This window comes from Staurois parvus, unplaced genomic scaffold (assembly GCF_062004578.1).
Source record: "Staurois parvus isolate SC_StPar_1 unplaced genomic scaffold, SC_StPar_1.0 ptg000064l, whole genome shotgun sequence".
Classification (NCBI taxonomy): Eukaryota; Metazoa; Chordata; class Amphibia; order Anura; family Ranidae; genus Staurois; species Staurois parvus.
The window spans coordinates 6976760-6997963 of NW_028317860.1; the positions used below are offsets into that span (position 1 = coordinate 6976760).

Genomic DNA, 21204 nt, shown 5'->3' on the forward strand with positions numbered 1-21204 from the left:
CCCAGCAGCTTGCTATGGGGGCACCCGCTGCTCCGTGTGTCCATTCACACATTGGCTATGGCTTGGCCCACCCCCTCTCTCCTCATTGGCTGTCTGGCTGTGATTGACAGCAGTGGGAGCCAATGGTTCCTACTTGCTGTCTTCGCTAATGAGGAGGCAGAGACCCGGGACAGCTGAGGCTGTTGTGCACATCACTGGATCTCAGTGGGGCTGAGGTAAGTATTGAAGGGGCTGGGGGCACTGCTGAACACAGAAGGTTTTTTACCTTCATGCATAGAATGCATGAAGGTAAAAAAAACTTGAGCCTTTAAAACCACTTTAACTACCAACCATCTCTCCATGTTATATACTCATTTATTGCTGTCACTTTCTCACACCTACGTGTGAATTTGGGGCAGCTGTTAGAAACCATGGGGCCCTGTACAGCCTGCCTGACAGGGCCCCCCTTCCCCCAGCAGTCACATGCAAACATACAGAGGATGACAGCTATCACACAATACAAACAGAGAGGATGAATATACATTCAGATGTGCAGATATCTTACACAGTAATGGTGGGAAAATATACAGGTTAACACACACATAGACAAGAGGGCGCCCATCCTTCACACAGCAGGACAGTGACAGGATACACAAATGATTCCCTCCCTGGCCTCTATATTACATACCCATAAGACCTGATACCCTGCTGTGCTTCCTCTGGGGATCTCCACACTTCAATCCCCCAATGCACACCCTTCTTTGGGCGGTGACCCCCTGGCTGAATGCTTCTGTACTTACTGACAAAAGTCCTTGCAGTGGCAGCTTCTTCCTTGGCACACAGCCAAGCCCATGGAGTACTGAAAGTGCACAGTGCCACCGCACACTCCAGTCATGGTGATACCTTCTTGGCACCATGCAAGTTGAGTCTGTGCGGGGTAAGCTCTGCACCATGCCACCTTCTGGGTGCGTCTCCCGATTTCCAGGGACTATCATAACATATGACTTTATGAGTCCTCTACTTCACAGCCAAACCTTTCCTTCCCTGCTGACCTGATGGGGCCCAGGCCTGGTATGTGAATTATGCCTGTACCTCTCTATTGGTGGCCCTGTTTGAACCTAAGTATTAAGTGTCTTCACAGATTTCTGGTTTGGGTGTTTTGGGTAATTGGCCTTACCCAGCTTTTTTTTTTTGGTTTAACCGCTTCCCACCCAGCCACTATACATAAAAGACAGGTGTGACGGGAGCGACTTTTGGGGGTGGGGGGACCTCTGTATCATCTCCCCAAATCATTATGTTTAACCCACCCTGTGCCTGTTAAGGGTTACGGGGTGTGTATGTGAATGTCTGAGTCCTGTGTATAGTGTGTGTTACTTTGTCTAGGCCACATGGCTGACCATTGTCTGTTTACCATGTGCTACCCCCCATGGTGCTGTGTCTTCCTGTGCAGCGAACTATTATGGGATGTACTGTTTGTGTATTGGTGTGGGGGTTGGTCAATGTCCTTTGCCACATGGTTGCATCCCATTGTTCTGTGTCTGGTTGGATGGGGAGGGGTGATGAGGTGTTTCCTGCCTATACTGTAGCCCTTCCCACTGAGAGGGTGGGCTGATGATGTATTTCTTGTTCCTGGTTGTGTTTCCCCGCCCTCTGTATATATTCTGTGTTTTGTGTAAAATAAAGAGTAGTTGGCTTCCTGTTTTAGTAAGAGTTGGGTGTTGTCTATTTTCCTGAGGGATTTCGAGGGTGTGGTCCGTGGATGGTGTTCGGACAGGGGAAGTTGTGCTATAACGGAAAAACTCAGTGCGGTCTGGGTTCCGATTCCGTTACAACAGGGTAGGACAAGCACCTTTCTGACAGGACGTACTCATACATGCTGACCGTTTCTAAGCCTGTGCGTGGCCTCACCGCTGCACAGTGGCATAATCCTGTGATGGCTGTATCCCTCAGACACAGCACATCACAGATCGGGATATGAACACTGTGATTGGCCCTCCTGATCAAGTGATGGCTGTATCCAATCATAGCCATCACACAGTATAAACAGATGCATTTGCCTCTGTATCGGTTCTCTTCACTGACAGCTCACTGAGGAAGCAGAGAGGGGGCTCACTGCAGCCAGTCAGAAATCTGTGTATAACTGCTGATGTTACTGTGCAGCTACACACAGATCACACAGAGTGTAGCCATCCCGCATATGGTGCACCAAGCACCATCTGTCCATGTCCACGTGCACATCAACATCTGTACCAGTGTCCCAACCACATCTGGAACAGTGTACTAGTGCACATCAACATCTGCAATAGTGTCTCATTGCAACATCAATACTTTTTTACTGTGTCCCCAGTGGACCGCCAACACTTGTCATGGTGTCCCCAGTGGACCGGAAACACTTGTCACGGTGTCCCCAGTGGACCGCCAACACTTGTCACGGTGTCCCCAGTGGACCGCCAACACTTGTCACGTTGTCCCCCGTGGACCGCCAGCACTTGTCACGTTGTCCCCCGTGGACCGCCAGCACTTGTCACGCTGTCCCCAGTGGGCCGCCAACACTTGTCACGCTGTCCCCAGTGGGCCGCCAACACTTGTCACGGTGTCCCCAGTGGGCCGCCAACACTTGTCACGGTGTCCCCAGTGGGCCGCCAACACTTGTCACGGTGTCCCCAGTGGGCCGCCAGCACTTGTCACGCTGTCCCCAGTGGGCCGCCAACACTTGTCACGGTGTCCCCAGTGGGCCGCCAGCACTTGTCACGCTGTCCCCAGTGGGCCGCCAGCACTTGTCACGCTGTCCCCAGTGGGCCGCCAGCACTTGTCACGCTGTCCCCAGTGGGCCGCCAGCACTTGTCACGCTGTCCCCAGTGGGCCGCCAACACTTGTCACGCTGTCCCCAGTGGGCCGCCAACACTTGTCACGCTGTCCCCAGTGGGCCGCCAACATCTGTCACGGTGTCTCCTTGCAACATCAACATCTGTCGGTGTTCCAGTGGACCATCAATATCTGTGTGTTAGAAATATCTTGGAAACTGACAACTTTGTGTAAAATAAATAATTTTTCGTATTTCCCAAAAAGCCCAAAATGACATGTTCGCATTTCCCAAAATAACATGTTCAAAAGACTCATTATGCCTCATAGAAAATAGGTTGCAGTGTTTATTTTCGAAAATGTGGTAATTTTGTGGGTGTTTCCACTGTCTAAGTGCTCCAGGGGCTCTAAAAATGTGATGGGTAGTCAGGAAATTGGATGTGTAATTTATGTACGTATAATGCCTGAAGATGCTCCTTAGATTCTGGGCCTCTATATATGGCTAGGCTGTAAAAAAAGTCTCACATGTGGTATCGCCATTATCAGGAGGAGTAGCAGAATGTATTTTTGGGTGTATTTCTTAGCATGTCCATGCGGTGTATTAGAAATATCTTATAAATTGACAATTTTGTGTTAAAAAAAAAAAAAAAAATCATTTTTCTTGCCACATTTTTCAAAAATGTGGCAAAAAAATTACTTGTTCAAAAGACTTATTAAGCCTCGTAGAAAATACATTGGGGTTTTTGCATTCCAAAATGTGGTCATTTTGTTGGTGCTTTAATTGTCCTGGTGCTCCAGGACCTTCAAAAGTGTGATAGGTATTCAGGAAATTTGATGCATGATTTATGCTCCTTGAAAGCCCAAAGGTGCCTCTTGGATTTTGGGCCCCTCTATGTATCTAGGCTGTAAAAACATCTCACATATATAGTATCCCCTTACTTGGGAGAAGTAGCAGAATGTATTTTGGGGTGTAATTGCAAGTATGCTAATGTCGCGTGTGAGAAATAAGTTGTTAAAATGACAATTATGTGGGAGAAAAACACAGTTTATTTATTTAATTATATTGCAAAAAGTTGTGGGAAATTTTTTTTACCATGCCTCTGACTAAATCCTTCAGGGTGTCTACTTTCCAAAATGGGGTCATTTGGGGGATATTTGTACTGTCCTGGCACATTAGCACCTCAGTAAATGAGATAGACCGTCAGTACATCAGGATTGATCGATTTTCATATGTATGTACAATAGCTTGTAGACTCTATATCTTTCCCACAGAATTTGGGTTATTTTTACCTAAAAAATGTATCAGATTGAATTGTGGCCTAAAGTTATGAAGAACAATTATTTGCAAAATTTAAAGTGGTTGTAAAGCCTCAAGGTTTTTTACCTTCATGCATTCTATACAACTTTCTGTGTGCAGCCGTGTCCCCAGACGCCTCAATACTTACCTAAGCCTTGTCGCAATCCAGCAATGTGTAAGATAGCCGAGGCTGTCCCGGATTTCTGCTTCCTCATTGGCTGAGATTTTGATTGGCTTCTGCTACTGTCAATCACAGCCAGTCAGCCAATGAGAGGGGGCGGGGCCAAGCCACGGCTCTGTGTGTGAATGGACACTCAGAGCAGTGAGTGCCCCCATAGCAAGCTGCTTGCTGTGAGGCACCCAACAGGAGGGAGGGGCCAGGAGAGCCTTCTGAGGACCCGATAAGAGGAGGATCCAGGCTGCTCTGTGCAAAACCACTGCAAAGAGCACGTAAGTATAGACATGTTTGTTATTTTCCACAAAAAAAAAAGAAAAGAACCTTTAGAATCGTTTTAATAACAGAAACTAAGAAAACATTTTTGTTTATATAGCAAAAAGTAAACATCCCAGTGGTGATTAAATACCAGCAAAAGAAAGCTCTATTTGTCTAAAAGAAAGAAAAAGATACACATTTAATTTGAGTACAATGTTGCATGACCACGCAATTTTCATTCAAAGTGTGATAGCACTGAAAGCTGAAAACTGGCCTGGACTGGAAGGGGGTGAAAGTGTTGATGTGGTAAAATTCTTAATCATCTTATAGGTATGTATAGCATTATCGTACATACATACATACATACATACTGTAGATAATGCCCCACAAGATGTCATTTTGGTAAGGTTTTCTGTAAAAGGATTTTTTTCCTGACCCATGTTACCTGTATGTACAACATCTGATGAAAACAGCTATTCTGTGATTCCTACTCAAGTTCTGAGTGATGTTCAGTAGAAGATTTTTATGTCTATATTGAAATTGTTTCAGATGTGTAAAACGTGGAGCTTGTGTGAACGTATGGTGCAATAAATTGTGCTGCTTATGTCCATTGTGCACAGGTCAAAAACTAGGCCAATCCAGCATCAGTGATGAGATCTGTTTGCAGGATTACTGATGAATCCTTCTGTAGTGGCATATCTTAGATTTTTCTTTGTCATGACTTAAAGTGGTTGTAAAGGCTTATGGTAAAAATGCATTAAGGTAAAAAAACAAACAAAAAACAACTTTCATGGTCAGCTCCCCCATCCCTAAATAGATACCTGAGCCCGATCCAGCAATGTGCTTGTGAGCAGAGATCTGCTCTCTCTCCTCACTGGACATGGAGGCAGCAATGAGAGTGATAGGCTCCTGCTGATGTCAATAAAATCCTGTGAGGAGGGAGTGGGGTGCGAGTCCAAGCTGCGCTGTTGCCTATGGATGCCAGGCTTGAGGTTGAGCTTGCACGAATACCCCCATAGCCCCCTGCATCCCTGTGCAGATTGAGTGCAGTGTGTTTTCAGCCCCTTCATTTGAATGGGTTGAAATCACACTGCACTGTACCAAAAGCTGTGCATGTACTACTTTAAAAAAAAACAAAACACACACACACTGAAACCAGAAGTACCATGGTGCTGGCAAACTGCCTGTGTTTGGGCATCGTTGACAATACATTGACACCCGCCACAGATCACAAGGGCAGTGCATTTTGAATGCGGGCTTCCCACACCGCATTCTGGTGTGATTGGGCTGTAACTGCTTGTATAACTGCACTGTGAGCTGGAATTTGGCTTCAGTTTGTTATTGTATCTAAATCTGCTAGTCCATCTAATACTTTCCTCCCCGCAGACTGAAAATGCCGCTGTCTGCTGTACCTCTGTGCTCCTTCATCCAGAGTGGGGGAAGCCTAATATAGGAGGTGTGTTATTGGCCAGATCATTAGGTGAAAACGGGGAAGGAACTAAAAAAAGGAAATAAATGCAGCAACCTCATCAAATGATTGGTAAGCTGCAATACATTACATTTTTGGTTTTGCATTTAATACCACTTTAAAGCAGAGCCTTTACCTTATGTGAGCAAACTGAAAATGTGATTTCATTTGTTTTACAAATTTGAAGTTTATTGAAACAAGGCAGCAACCATAACAGTTAACCACTTGCCCTCCTGAGGATTTACCCCCCTTCCTGACCAGGCCATTTTTTGCGTTGTGTTATTTGAATTGACAATTGCGCGGTCATGCAATGCTGCACCCAAATTACATTTATGTCCTTTTTTTCCCACGAATTGAGCTTTCTCATGGTGGTATTTGATTGCCTGTGCAGCTTTTATTTTTTGCGCTATAAAAAAAAAAGTCAATTTTGAGAAAAAAAACATTTTTGACTTTTTGCTAATAAACATGTCCTGTAAAATTTTTTTTAAAAAGTCAGATGTCGTCATAAATTTAGGCCAAAATGTATTCTGCTACGTGTCTTTGCTAGAAAAAAATCCCAATATGTGTAAATTAATTGGTTTATGTGGAAATTATAGCGTTTACAAATAGCGGTATATATACTGGGATTTATTTTTTTACTTTTACTAGTAATGGCGGTGATCAGCGACATATAGTGGGACTGTGGCGGGCATTCTGACACTGGAGGGGGGAACTGACTTGGTGTCACTGACATCCCCAGTGACACCAATACAGTTATCAGTGCTAAAAAAAAAAAAAAAAGCACTGACACTGTACTAATTGCACTGGGCCATTAACAGGGGGCGATCAAAGGGTTAACCGTGTGTTGTTTTACTGGGGGCTGTGTTATTGCTTTCCACTGTAAGCACACTGCTATGCATGGCTCTGCTATACAGAGCCATACAAAGCAGTGTGCAGGAGCTGACAGGGGAGAGAACTATATTGTTTACATACAGTTCTCTCCCTCCGTCAGTAATGCTACTCGATCACCGGCTGCCAGCGTCTGGGACCCGGTGATTGATAGCCGAGGCCGTGAATAGCAGCGCGGGTAAGTGATTTTGCGCACACCTGCCGCCCTGTAGCAGTATATCTGCTATAGGGTGGCTGGAAAGCGGTCAACAGTGATGTATCCAGATACAAAGGTTAAAATCAGTGTAACTTCAGGATATACAGGGCAAAAGACAAGATAAAACGTCCAGCTGAAAACAATCCGGGCCCATTTACCAATCCCCCAATCATGGCTTACTAAAAAAAGAGGCATTGAAGTCCGAAAGATAAGTATATTATCAGAGAGGGTCCACACGCGTGACCCAAACCACCAGAACTTTGCATAGCATGGAACTGTAAGTCCCTGGGAGGGGGGAAACTAGTACTGCCTCACAGTCATTTCAGTGTGTATTATAAAATAAGCACTAATAGCAAAACAAGAAAGAAGTAGAAAGAACAAAGGGAAGCAAGAAAATAAAAGACAAGGGAAGGGGGAATGGGAGGGTTAGGGGGGAGGCAGAAAGAAAGAGGAGGGGGGAGGAAAAGAAGATTCTGATCCAAGGGGTTGGGGGGACAAGGGAAACGCCCTCAGTCGGCAGGGCCCGGTTCAAAGAGAGCTTTACCCTCCTTGGAGTAGACCAACATATTCCACAAACCCCACGTCTTGGAGTATATCTCTCTTTTGTGTTGTGAGTTCAGGAACAGATCCTCCATCTGGTTCAACTTTTCCACTTTCATGAGCCATAGGTGGATGAACGGAGGGCTTATACTTTTCCATTTGAGAGGAATACAAGATTTGGCAGCGTTAAAGAGATAGCGAAGGATCAATTTTTTGTATAGTTTGGCAGGGATGTTGGAGGCATGTAGAAGGAAATAGGCCAGGTCATCCGGCACCGCATAATCGGTGAATTTTTTAATCAAACGCCGAACCTCTCTCTAAAAACCAGTCAGTTTAGGACAGGACCAAAAAATGAGTAATAATATACTTCGTTCCCTTCAGCAACGTCACCATGTTTCTATGGTATTTGGGAAAAGTTTACACAAGAGGACCAGGGTCTAGTACCATCTGGTGAGAATCTTAAAATTCGTTTCTTGAAACTTTGTACATATGGAAGATTTTAACGCAAATTGAATTATGTTTGTCCTCTGGGGGGTCGGTAAAGGGACGACTCAGGTCCACTTCCCATTTGTTCAAGAGGACCATGGTATTTGGGAAAAGTTTACACAAGAGGACCAGGGTCTAGTACCATCTGCTGAGAATCTTAAAATTCGTTTCTTGAAACTTTGTACATATGGAAGATTTTAACGCAAATTGAATTATGTTTGTCCTCTGGGGGGTCGGTAAAGGGACGACTCAGGTCCACTTCCCATTTGTTCAAGAAGGGAGGCCAATAATCCGCTGGGGTACGATCAGAAGAGCATACATTTTATAAAGCGTATAAGGCAAAGCACCTTGTTCCAAACAGATATCCTCAAAAGAAGTCCGGTCACATCTGAAGGCAGGGGAGGGAGGCAAAGAACAGAGGTCACGTCTGAAGGCAGAGGAGGGAGGCAAAGAGGTCATGTCTGAAGGCAGCGGAGGGAGGCAAGGAGGTCACGTCTGAAGGCAGAGGAGGGAGGCAAGGAGGTCACGTCTGAAGGCAGAGGAGGGAGGCAAAGAGGTCACGTCTGAAGGCAGAGGAGGGAGGCAAAGAGGTCACGTCTGAAGGCAGAGGAGGGAGGCAAAGAGGTCACGTCTGAAGGCAGAGGAGGGAGGCAAAGAGCATATTGCAGTTTCATTAATTTTTAATATTCAAAGCAAACTTACTCATCCAGCCCCATTTCTATGTTCTATTTTGTTGAGAAATCACTTTGAAAAATACCCTCCTAGCACTTCTAGCTGGTGCCATCTTGAGTAAGGGCAGATGATTCTTGTAGCATTTACTTCCTGTAATCCGTCTGCCCGTAGCTCATTCATGCATGCAGGAGGATATGTTTAGCTGAGAAAGCTCCTCCAGATGAAAAAATGCTCTTGAAGACATCTCGAATGTATGACATCATTTGCCAAAGCCAGAAACCAAGAAGCAACTGAGGAAATGTCAGATGAAGTTTAATACTAGTAAATATAATCTACTTTCCGATCTCTTTAGTAAGGCTAGGATTAAAAATAGATCATGTCGCTTGAGAGAGTAAAGTTCACCTTTAACGAGCTTACACTGGTCTGTCTTTATTTGGAAAGGTCCTTGGAGACCTTATTAACAACTCACCTGGTGAACATTTATTAATAGCTAGTGTTTTGTCATACTCTCCTGTAGTTAGCATATCTGGTATAGCTTTGAAGTCCTCATGCACACTGGGCGTTTTAAAAACGCCAGTAGCATTGGCTGTATAACACCCCGGTCACATCGATCCGACATTGAAATCTTCCGACTTCCAGTGAAGTCACACGATTTTAAAGTCGGATGTGTTCCGACTTCAGGTACAACTAGCAAGACATCTGCAACTTGCAAGACACAGATGTCTATGCAAGTTGCACCTAAAGTAGTGCATACACTACTTCAGAAATTGGTGCGGATCCAACCAAGTTGGAATCGCACTGATAAGACCGCTGTAATTGCGGGTAGTAGGGTGCGACTTGCCATGCCATTTGCAAGAATCGTGGCATGGCAAATTGCATGCACACTTGCACCTGGTGTGACCGGGGTGTAATTTGTGTTAAAAACGCACCTTTTTAGTGCTTTTGCATTAGCATTTAGCCACGTTTTTAGGCATTAGTGTTTTTTATTAAAAAAAAAACACTCAAAAACTGGTTTGCAGCGTTTTACCAGCGTTGGAGCGTTTTTACAGCTAAAAAAACTCTAGAAACTCCACTAGTTCTGGCAGGTTTTTCCAGCCAAAAAACACCCCTGAAAAAAACGCTGATTAAAGCCTATGTCTGCATGGACACATAGGATAACATGCTGGGGAGTTTACTGGCTGTAGAAAAAAAAAACTAAAAAAGCCAAAAACAGCCGCTGTAAAAACATCCAGTGTGCATGAGGCCAAACTGTTGTCCAGATTGTGAGTAAAAACTTAAATTCGATCATTTATTGATTCATACACAAACACCAACTATATGAATAAAGCTGCTTCAGAAACTCTTGCAGGTGTCCTGAAATAACAAGATGTCCACAGTCTTCTGGACTTAACAACATGGGGTTCATAGCTCTGGATCTGCTGTTCATTTTGGTAAATGGTTTTCACTGATGGCCTCCACATCTGTCTATTTATCATATTATATCAATTTGTAAGATGTTACCTTCTATACAGTTGTGTTCAAAATAATAGCAGTGTGTTGAAAAAAGTGAATAAAGCTCAAAATTCTTCTAATAGCTTTTATTTTCATACACACAAATGCATTGGGAACACTACACATTCTATTCCAAATCAAAACATGAAGAAAAATTGATCAAATTTGTGTTGTTCCTCTAAAAAAATTGAAGAAAAGTGAATATTAGACTGTTCAAAAAAATAGCAGTGTTTGTATTCTTCTTTACAAACTCAAACATTCACTATATAAACTGAAAAATGTTTGAAGATTTTGCTTTCCTTTGAATCACTTAATTAATATTTAGTTGTATAAGCACTGTTTCTGAGAACTGCTGTACATCTGTGTTGCATGGAGTCAACCAACTTCTGGCACCTGTGAACAGGTATTCCAGCCCAGGATGATTGGACTACATTCCACAGTTCTTCTCTATTTCTTGGTTTTGCCTCAGAAACTGCATTTTTGATGTCACCCCACAAGTTTTCTATTGGATTAAGATCCGGGGATTGGGCTGGCCACTCCATAACGTCAATCTTGTTGGTCTGGAACCAAGATGTTTTGCACGTTTACTGGTGTGTTTGGGGTCGTTGTCTTGTTGGAACACCCATTTCAAGGGCATTTCCTCTTCAGCATAAGGCAGCATGACCTCTTCAAGTATTCTGATGTATTCAAACTGATCCATGATCCCTGGTACACAATAAATAGGCCCAACACCGTAGTATGAGAAACATCCCCATATCATGATGCTTGCGCAACCATGCTTCACTGTCTTCACAGTGTACTGTGGCTTGAATTCAGTGTTTGGGGGTGGTCTGACAAACTGTCTCCGGCCACTAGACCCAAAAAGAACAATCTTACTTTCATCAGTCCACAAAATGTTGCGCCATTTCTCTTTAGACCAGTCAATGTGCTCTTTGGCAAATTGTAACCTCTTCAGCACGTCTTTTTTTTCAACAGTGGGACTTTGCGGGGGGCTTCTTGCAGATAGCTTGGCTTCACATAGGTGTCTTCTAATTGTAACAGTACTCACAGGTAACTTTACACCTTCTTTGATCTTCCTGGAGCTGATTGTTGGCTGAGTCCTTGCCATTTTGGCTATTCTTCTATCCATTCCAATGGTAGTTTTTCGCTTTCTTCCACGTCTTTCAGGTTTTGGTTGCCATTTTAAAGCATTTGCGATCATTTTAGCTGAGCAGCCTATCATTTTCTGCACTTCTTTATATGTTTTCCCCTCTCCAATCAACTTTTTAATCAAGGTACGCTGTTCTTCTGAACAAAGTCTGGAACGACCCATTTTCCTCAGAATTTCAGAGAGAAATGCACTGTAACCAGCATGTACAACATTTTCTGCCTTCCTTCCTTAAATAAGGGCAATAATTGCCACCTGTTTTTAAAAGAATGAATGACCTCACTAACAGAACTCCACACTGCTATTATTTTGAACATGCCCCTTTCAATTAGTGATTCAATTACACAGAATCAGCAGCATGCATGTCATGACTGTTGGGTCTGTTGGATTTCTATTACTCTACTACACCTGCTAGTAAATTATTTGCCATGTAGAAATATCATTTCTACCAAAAACAGTGATTGATCCGGTTAGTGATGTCTGACTGCTGTTATTTTGAACACAACTGTATATCCATATAGCCAAAGTTTGGAGATGCAACCTTGCGTTTTTTTTTCCTACTGTTGTTTTTTTTAGAGTTGATTTGAGATCATCAGGGGTCCTGTCTGTTTAAATTTTTCTGTGTTTTTTCTTACAAAGATGTATGTGGACAGATCCGTTTCTGTGTACGGCATATACTCTATACTCTAAGCCCTGGTTCACACCACTGTGACTTCAGATGCAACATGAGATTTACAAATCGCACCTGAAGTTGCATCTAATGTCTTTCTAAGGTACTGTCCCCCTGCCCCAAAGCACCCCCCCCCCAATGTTGAGGGCATGTGGCCTGGAATGTTTCAGGAGGGGGTGGGTAGGGCGCTCCCTCCCCCCCCTTTCCTGATCTGCCAGGCTGCATGTTCGGATAAGGGATTGGTATGGATTTCGGGGGGGACCCCCTCACCATTTTTTTTTCCAGTTTTGGCATGGTGGTTCCCCTCATCCTAACCAGACCCAAAGGGAATAGTATAGATGGAGGGGGGACCCCACATAATTTTTTGGATTAATTTGTAACTGCCTGCTTTTTTTTTTTTTTTTTTTACATTCAGCTGTCAGTGGGTAAACCCGCTGACAGCTGATTACTCATAGGTCGTTAGGGACTCGGTGGCCCATTTTTCTCTATTGGCTAACGAAAAAAATGCTAAAGCTCAAAAAACGGCTAAAAACGCTGTATACAAATGCACAAAAATGCGGAAAAATCACTGTAAAATTTGCATGAAAAAATGCATGAAAAATGCTACACTCAGATATGAATGGAGCCTTGGCCTCATGCACATGGGCACATGAGGCTGTATTTCCACCGCCAGGATACATAGCTGCCGTGTACAACCACCCACAGTAATAAATGGCTGTATGGGGGTTTATGTCTCTACTTACACAAACCCTTGCATGCGTAAAGCTTTATGTCCCTGGATGCAGACTGGCTGTATGCAAACCAAAGAACAACCTCCTGCACTCAAGGTAAATGCTCAGGCAATGTTGGACCTTGGATCTTCAATCACTTGCGTTTTGACAAGACTTTGCAGCCCTCTGAGGACTGAGGAAGCCCAAAAGTAACAATGGAAAAACAAAGACAGCCTTGCGCATTACCTTTTGTAGTTCCTTTTACTGAAATAATAAAATTGATGTACAGTATACTGACTGATGAGCTTGAGATTGTATGCGGTTTGTGAGTATACATCTATTTTATTATTTGAATAAAAAGATGTACGAAGGTAATGTGCAAGGCTGATGCGCCCTCTGTCTTTGTTTTTCTAGTGCAGATCGGCTGTGTCCAGGGTTTAAGCCCATATTAAGACAAATTACGTCTACAGGCACACTGTCCTAAAAAAAAATCTACAGGCGCAGGGCTCAGATATAAATGTCCTAGAAATGCAATCTACATTGGGCGGGCTATATGCTTTTCATTCTTGGTTACAGATGCCCAGAATTGCATGATATATGCTCATCCACAATAGCCAAATGTCATTGTTGCTGACACTTGGCACTTCATCCCCTATTGTGAAGGGGGCTATAATAAAGTCACACTCATGCCAATCTAGCCATTGTGTGATTGATCCTTTCATTCCTGTTGTTCAATGTCTGAGCAGATGGCTTTCGGCCTGGAATGTTGGAGGACGTCCATTCACTGGTTAGTCATTGAACAATTATGAAATGTGCCATAATTGGAAAATTGGCCTATGCCCACAGCCATCAGTTAGATTATTTGTATTCAGGCATCTTATGAGCAGTGCCTATTTACCATAACAAGCACACTGACACCTATGACTGCACCCACCACAACAGCACTTTGTGTATTACCAGATATGTTGGTGAAACAGGACAGACATTGCAAACAAGGATGAATCTGCACAGACATACCATCAAGGAACATAAAGAAGGTGACCTTTGCATACCTGTGGGACACCATTTCACGCAACCAGGCCACAATATGGAAGACCTCAATGTCTTGGTTCTGAATTCAAATCCATCCAGGAAAGAAAAACATTTGGACTAAGAATGATAATTCTATTTGGCACAAAAGATAACGGCCTTAACTTGGACATGGGATTCCTCAACCATTATCCGACAGCTTTATGACTATCTATTACAGGGGTGGGCAAACTTTTTGACTTGAGGGCCGCAATGGGTTCATATATTGGACCCGGGGGCCGGACCAAGAGTAGATGAATGATGTGTATGTGTGAATTAATCTAAATTAAATTAAAATTTGTAACATTAAATGTTTAGATTAATTTAAGGTAGAAAAGCATAAAAAGAGTTATTTTACAAAACTTTTATGCAATGTATTTCATAAAATAGAGCCTTCAATTTTAGTGGGAACAGTGTTGTTGGTCTCCCTTTTTTGTTAAGGCATCAAAGTCAGGAGTTAGGAGTAATTAATCCCCCATATAGTAATTAATCCCCCATATAGTAATTAATCCCCCATAGTAATTCATCCCCCATATAGTAATTCATCCCCCATAGTAATTCATCCCCCATATAGTAATTCATCCCCCCTATAGTAATTCATCCCCCATATAGTAATTCATCCCCCATAGTAATTCATCCCCCATAGTAATTCATCCCCCATATTAATTCATCCCCCATATTAATTCATCCCTCATATAGTATTTCATCCCCCATAGTACTATTCCCCCCCAAGTAGTAAGCCAAGTCCCCCCTGTGTCAATTTACTTACCTTTGCTCCGCGCGTTCCTCTCGCCGTGTTCCCGCGCCGTTCCGGTCTTCAGGGCGGACTGTGAGAGGAGCCTAGCTCCCCTCACGTTCGTCAAGCTGCCCCGCCTACACACATCCTGACAGCCAATGTTTGCCTGCCCTGGCTGTTTTTTTTTTTTATCACGCTCCGCGGGCCGGATTAAAAGGTCCGCTGGGCCGTATACGGCCCGCGGGCCGTAGTTTGCCCATTGCTGATCTATTAGCTGAAGCTTGACCCCCTCTGTATGAGTGTAGTATTTCCCCCTCCCCCCCTCGCTCTTGATGTATCTTATCTGTAGCCTTTTTTTTTTTTTTTTCTTCTCAATCCCTTCTAACATTCTGCTTAAACTTTGTGATTTGTAATAGTACTGTTTGGACTTTGAAGAAGGGGACATTCCCCGAAAGCTTGTCCTCAAAATTGTATGTTAGTGCAAATAAAAAAAAGTATCACGTCATTACTCAATTGTTTCTGTCGCAAATGCACTAATACGGCTACAATCACCTCAACCAGATATGTAACAAAGGTATAGAAAAAAAAACAGGCCTTGCTAATCTGTTTCTGAAATTCTAGATATCTGTAGTGCCTCTTGACCACTAGTCAGATTTAAAGCGATTCTAAACTCTAAAGCAGCCTTTCTCAACCAGGGTGCCTTCAGGCTTCTTCAGGGGTGCATTGATAAGGAGGACATGGGGTGCATGCACATCATCCTTGTTTGCCCCTCTCCAATCAGCACTGGAGTCACATTAGCAGAGTGAGGGAGAGAAACTGAGCGACACATTGGAATACTAGTCAGTACCAGTGTGCAAAGGTTTATTTGCTTTGGAAGGATAACTTACCTCTAATGTTGGGTATCCTACATGTGTGTAGAATAGTTTTTGACATTTTAGATTGGGGTGCCTTGCGATTGTGCAGAGTTTTAAAGGGTGCCTTGAGAATATCCATAATTTTAAAGGGTGCCTTGACTGAAAAAAGGTTGGGAAACACGGATCTAAAGGTGTTTTTTTTTACCTTAATGCATTCTGTGTTAAGGTGGAAAAAAAACCTTCCATTACTAGTCCCCCCCCCCCCCCCCCCCCTTAAGGCTATATGTACACTGTAACGTTTACTGGCAGGAGAAAAATCGTAAACATTTTCCCGTATTTAGCGCTTGGATGTGTATTCATTTCATTGGCCAGAGTACTTGCAATTGAAATAATAAACATCCAAGCGCTAAACATGGTTAACGCTTAGGTTCGTTTACACACATTTTTGCAGCTTTTGACTTCTTTTGCCAAAAGATTTCTCTCTTGAACGCGATTCTTTTGCATTCAGGAGAGGGATGTTGAACTTCTCCTAAACTCTGCTGCTGCTGAACTCTGATAAAAGCCTGGATACACACTTGTGCAGTGCGGTATATCACATGTGATTCGCACAGGAACCGCACCGCATTCCTGTGCAAATTGCATGCGAATTCTGTGCGGTGCGATTTGAGCCATACATTTTTTATGGCTCAAATCGCACCGCATCCACACCAAAAAAGGTGCAGGACCCTTTTTTTGGTCCGCACTGGAATCTGATTGCATGGGTATTTATACCTATGCGATCCGATTCTGCACATCACATCGCGTTTTGCGGACTGATTTTGAAGGGTTGTTAATTTAACATACACACCTGCAGCAGTTCGCATGAACGGGGTGCGATTGTAATGCAGTGCAGAATTTGCACAGAAACCGCTGCGAATTCTGCACCACATCAGTGTGAACCCAGGCTTATTGAATTAAGTTTAGGATCTTTGGCAAAAATCACACCATAAGCTCCTAAACTCACGTAGCAGCAATGTGCATGAGGCCTCACACTTACCTAAGTTCAGCTGCAGGTTTTCCCCAAATTAATGGACTGCCTTGCACATGCAGATATGGGCTGCACGGGCCGCACTAACGTGAACCAGGGCTTAGATGCTTACCAGTTCTTTCAATTAAACTGCTGCTTTCTTCTAACTGGTAATACTTGTTTCTTTTGTTTGTTCTTACAAATGTGTCTATGGTTTTACTCACTCTGTATCTGGAGAAGGATTAGCTTTTTTAGCCTTTTGAGTTTTTTTTTTTTTTGCATGCAAATGTTATTTTTCAAAAAGCAGTATAAAATGAAAGGGCGGAGATTAAATTGTTTGTTTGGTAAATGCAAACCCGTCTTAGTAATGCTGAGAAATGTGCAAGTTATCACGGCCCTATCTTGCCAAATCTTTAAGTGGATTGATTTACTGAAGGAAATAGAAGATGTGAATGCTTGTCATGTACTCTGGAACAAAATTGAAGTGGGTTTAGTAGTTTCCTGTACTCTTGTAAACATTTCCTTTCCACCGATCAAAGATGAGTAAAGGTCTTGCTGAGCATGTAAAATAACTGCCATATCGGAAATGCTTCACAGCCTTATTTCATGGTAGGGCCTTCATAGACAGAGTAGCCAAACAGCTTATACATTCACTTATTTATAGAAACCGTACAGTACAATTTTACCTAACGTTCGGGCAGCCTCAGATCTAATGACTATGTTTTAAACCCCTGAAAAAGCCTTAACGTGCTCATTCCTTTTCCACACTTGTCATCTATTGTTTGCGGATAGAGTGTATGGTATCTCTTTTTTGCACACATAGTCAGCAAACATAGGAAGATCATACATTGTGCAATTTTCTTTCCTCCAGACACAAGCTGAAGGAATTAAAATTTGCTTGATTCCCCTTATTAACACAGTCAGTGCTGATGGAGAAATAGCTCCCACAGCAATACTGTGTTCTGCCAGCGGGGAGCGCAGAGAGCATTCCTCCAGCAGAATATAATGATTACTGCTGACTGCTGTAGCCGCCAGCAGTGATTGGACGAAAAAAACCTTACAGGCTAGCTGTATTGAAATCAGTCGATAGATCAACTTCAGTACAACCAGCCTGGCCATAGATTGATTTGATTTTGGCCAGTTCAGCAGGAACCAGATGAATTTCAATCCATCTGTGAACGGCTTTAGAGCTTCTTCATTTATCACAATTTGTCTTTCTAATACCAGCAAACAGTCCACTGCAGTAGTGGGTTGCCAATTTTTAAATCCTGGAAGCTCTAGCTCACTTAGATATTAACAGATTGTATGGATGTATTATATGTAAGATGGATATCGAAGATGACGTATTTATTCAGATTTCCTGATGTAAACTACATTGTGCAAAGTGAGCATTAAGTGGGAACACACAGGTATATCAAAAGCACATTGTTATTAAAATAGGCGTGCAAATTTGATCAAACAAGTTAACAAGGATAAAAGCTTTTATTGTGTTTTTTGATTTGTTTTTTGTTTTTTTTTGGTTTTTTATTGATTTACCACATATCTAGTTAGTTACTGTGTATTATTTCCTTATCTGCAACATTTTTCTCCAGAAAGGGTATGTGCGTTATTGTCCAGGTTAGATTACTGTTCCAATGAAATCTCCAGATCAGCCTTTCTCATCCTTTTGGCCATGAAGGAACCCTTGAAATGCCTCCAGTAGATAGTGTTGTTTTTTGTTTTGTTTTTTGGGGGTTTTTTTACACCCTCTCTCCTCTATACAACAAAAATTATTTTTCATGATGAATAATTATAATATTAAAAAAAAAAAAATAATGGCTGGAAAAGAAATTCAGAAAGTGAAGATTGCAGTGTCTCCTTATAATGGTCGTTAGTGGAAGAACGGTCCCCTTACATTGGCAGTCAGAAGGAGAAAGGTCCCTTACATTGGTGGTCAGAAGGAGAAGGGCCCCTTACATTGGTGGTCAGGCAGAAAAGGGCTGCTTGCACTTGTGATCAGGTAGAGAATAGCCCCTTACATTGGTGGTCAGTGGGAGAAGGGCCTGCTTACTTTGTTGGTCAGAGAAAGAAGGGCCCCTCAGACTTGTAGTCAGAGGAAAAATGGCCCGCTACATTGGTGGTCAGCTGGAGAAAGGCCCCTGATATTAGGGGCCAATGGTCAATGGTAGAAGGACCTACTTACATTGGTGGTCAGAGAAAGAAGGGCCCCTTACTTTGGTGGTCAGTGGAAAAGGGCCTGCTTGCATTGGTGGTCACTGGGAGAAGGATCCTGTTCATTGGTGCTCAGTGGGAGAAGTGTCCTGTTACATTGGTTCTACGGGGCCTCATACACTGGAGATCAGGGGCGTTGGTTTATTATTTTATTACAGGAACTTATATAGCGCTGACAATTTATGCAGTGTTTTACAAATAGTTGGTTGTTAGTAGGAGAAGCGCCCCGTTGCAGGAATCTATGGAAAAGAACCCTCCAACATTGGTGTTCAGTGTAGGAAGAGAGCGCAAACCATTTCTAGAAACCTCCGGATTCCAGGTTCATTGGAGCCCTTATATTTTTATTATTTATTACAGATATTTATATAGTGCTGCCAATTTACACACACACACAATTACATTTACATCAGTCTTGGTCTTCAAGGAACTTACACTCTAAGGTCCCTAAACTCACATTCAAACCCTTGTTGAGAATAACTGCTTTAGGTTGTATTTCTGCTTTTTTTTTTTTTCCCCCTTGCTATATGAATAATAGTGTGAGTATATGCATGTAATTGTATAGCTTTTCAATAAAAAAAATCTGGCTGGTGGAACTCAGTTGTGTACATTCTTCTCCCGCAGGCATGCCCTAGTGGACTGTCTTTTTTTTCCATATTGCATCAAATATGGACACGTGTACGAGAAGCCAGCTTGGCCAAATGAAGCCTAAAATATCGGTGAAAAAAGAAGTAAGTTGCTATGTTTATGTGACATTGTATGTCCTGCACTAAATCAAATTTTTGTATATATGTCTGTGTGTGTGTATGTGTGTGTGTGTGTATATATATATATATATATATATATATATATATATATATAAAATTTTTTTTTTTGGTCTAATGTGAGATGTAGTAACAACTGACACTTATAAATGACCTTATTGAGATGTATACCCACTATTTATTCTTGGATGTCAAATGTGTTTTTTCCTTGTTTAAAGAAGAACTCAGCCAAGCAGTATCTGACTCTCTTATGATTAGTTTTGTCCGATGGAAATGTTTTTTATCCTCATTGTCAATAACAATTTAGTATAATGTCTGTATTTGCTGTTTATGCGCAAGACAAAATACATGACTTAGGCTGGCCATACACTATACAATTTTCTGTTCAATTTCTACCCAATTTCCTTTAGATTTACCTTCAGCTGTGTAGTGGAAGGTCTTGCCTAATTGGATACAATTGAAAGAGTTGTTTAGGTTTGACCTCATATTATATGGTTTTTGGTAAATCTAAAGCCCTTTTCTAAAGAAAATTGTATAGTGTATGGCCAGCCTTAGTTCTTGCATCCAACACACTAAGGGTTCGTTCACATGTGTCTTGATTATGAAGAATGAAGCAATGCTCAATAACGCGCCTATACTGTAGACTTTATGACATGTTTTTGACCTGTTTTTGTGTTGCTTTTCTAGTTGGAGGTGCTTAAAGGGGAATTGTTGTTGAAGAAATTATATACTTTGAGGCGTGAATTGGTTGTGGTGTGATGGCGAGCGTTTTTGTGCATTCTCTTCAAGATGGATCTGTATACTTTGATCTCTTTGACACTGTCAGCAAACTCAATGTTGCTGAAACAAAAAGAAATAATGCTCAATGCCTCTGCTCCTACCTGGCAGTATTGCTGGCTGGTTAACCACTTGCCCTCCAGAGGATTTACCCCCCTCCTGACCGGGCAATTTTTTGTGTTCCGGCGCTGCATTACTTTAACTGGCAATTGCACAGTCATGCAGCGCTGCACCCAAATGAAATTTATGTTGTTTTTTTACCCACAAATAAAGCTTTCTTTCGGTGTTATTTGATCACCTGTGCATTTTTTATTGTTTGCGCTATTAAAAAAAAAAAGACTGACAATTTTGAGAAAAAAAACTATTTTTTTTACTTTTTGCTATTAAACATGTCCAGTAAAAAAATTAAATCAAATTTCATCATAAATTTAGGCCAAAATGTATTCTGCTACGTCTTTGTTAAAAAAAAATCCCAATACGTGTAAATGAATTGGTTTACATAAAATGGCGGTATCTATACCATTAAATTTAAAACAACAGAGTGCAGCGCTAAGTAAGATGAAGAGTCAATAAGGTGATAATCAAGTGTCCACAATAGTACACTGTAGAAATACGGATTCCCACGGCCTTCACTCTGTCAGAATAACAGAAATGCGCACTCACCGGAAATGCATGGGTTATGCGCATGTGTGATCATGCATCACAGGCAAAATGGGTACATCAGAGGTTAGGTAGCCAGGCATCTCCCTCACGGAAGGTCATCACAGAATCTTTAGTCAGATCCAGGGGGTCCCCTTATGGTCAGCCAGGTACTTCATAAAAAACCTCTCTCAGGATGGCAAATTGTTTTCTCTGTGGGAATGAAAGCTCCAAACAGGAGCCCCAGAAAACAGATGCCAGAGATAGTGTAGTATGTCCAAAAAGGGTAAATGTTTATTTAAAAAATAAATACAAATACATAAATAGGGTACAGTCTCCCCTCTGATGATGTGCCTGTAGCACGAAAGGCCTA

General features: G+C 42.3%; 1 protein-coding gene across 3 annotated transcripts in view; it reads left to right on the top strand.

The window, feature by feature from the left end:
• The window catches only part of AKAP11 (A-kinase anchoring protein 11), a 102829-nt gene that overhangs the window by 18474 nt on the left and 63151 nt on the right, over positions 1–21204 (top strand). For all 3 annotated transcript variants that reach the window (XM_089668824.1, XM_089668823.1, XM_089668825.1), the window contains one exon: positions 19276–19382. In XM_089668824.1, coding sequence (XP_089524950.1) covers positions 19320–19382 — 63 coding nt within the window. In that variant the 5' untranslated portion in view covers positions 19276–19319. The remainder of the gene's footprint in view (positions 1–19275; positions 19383–21204) is intronic.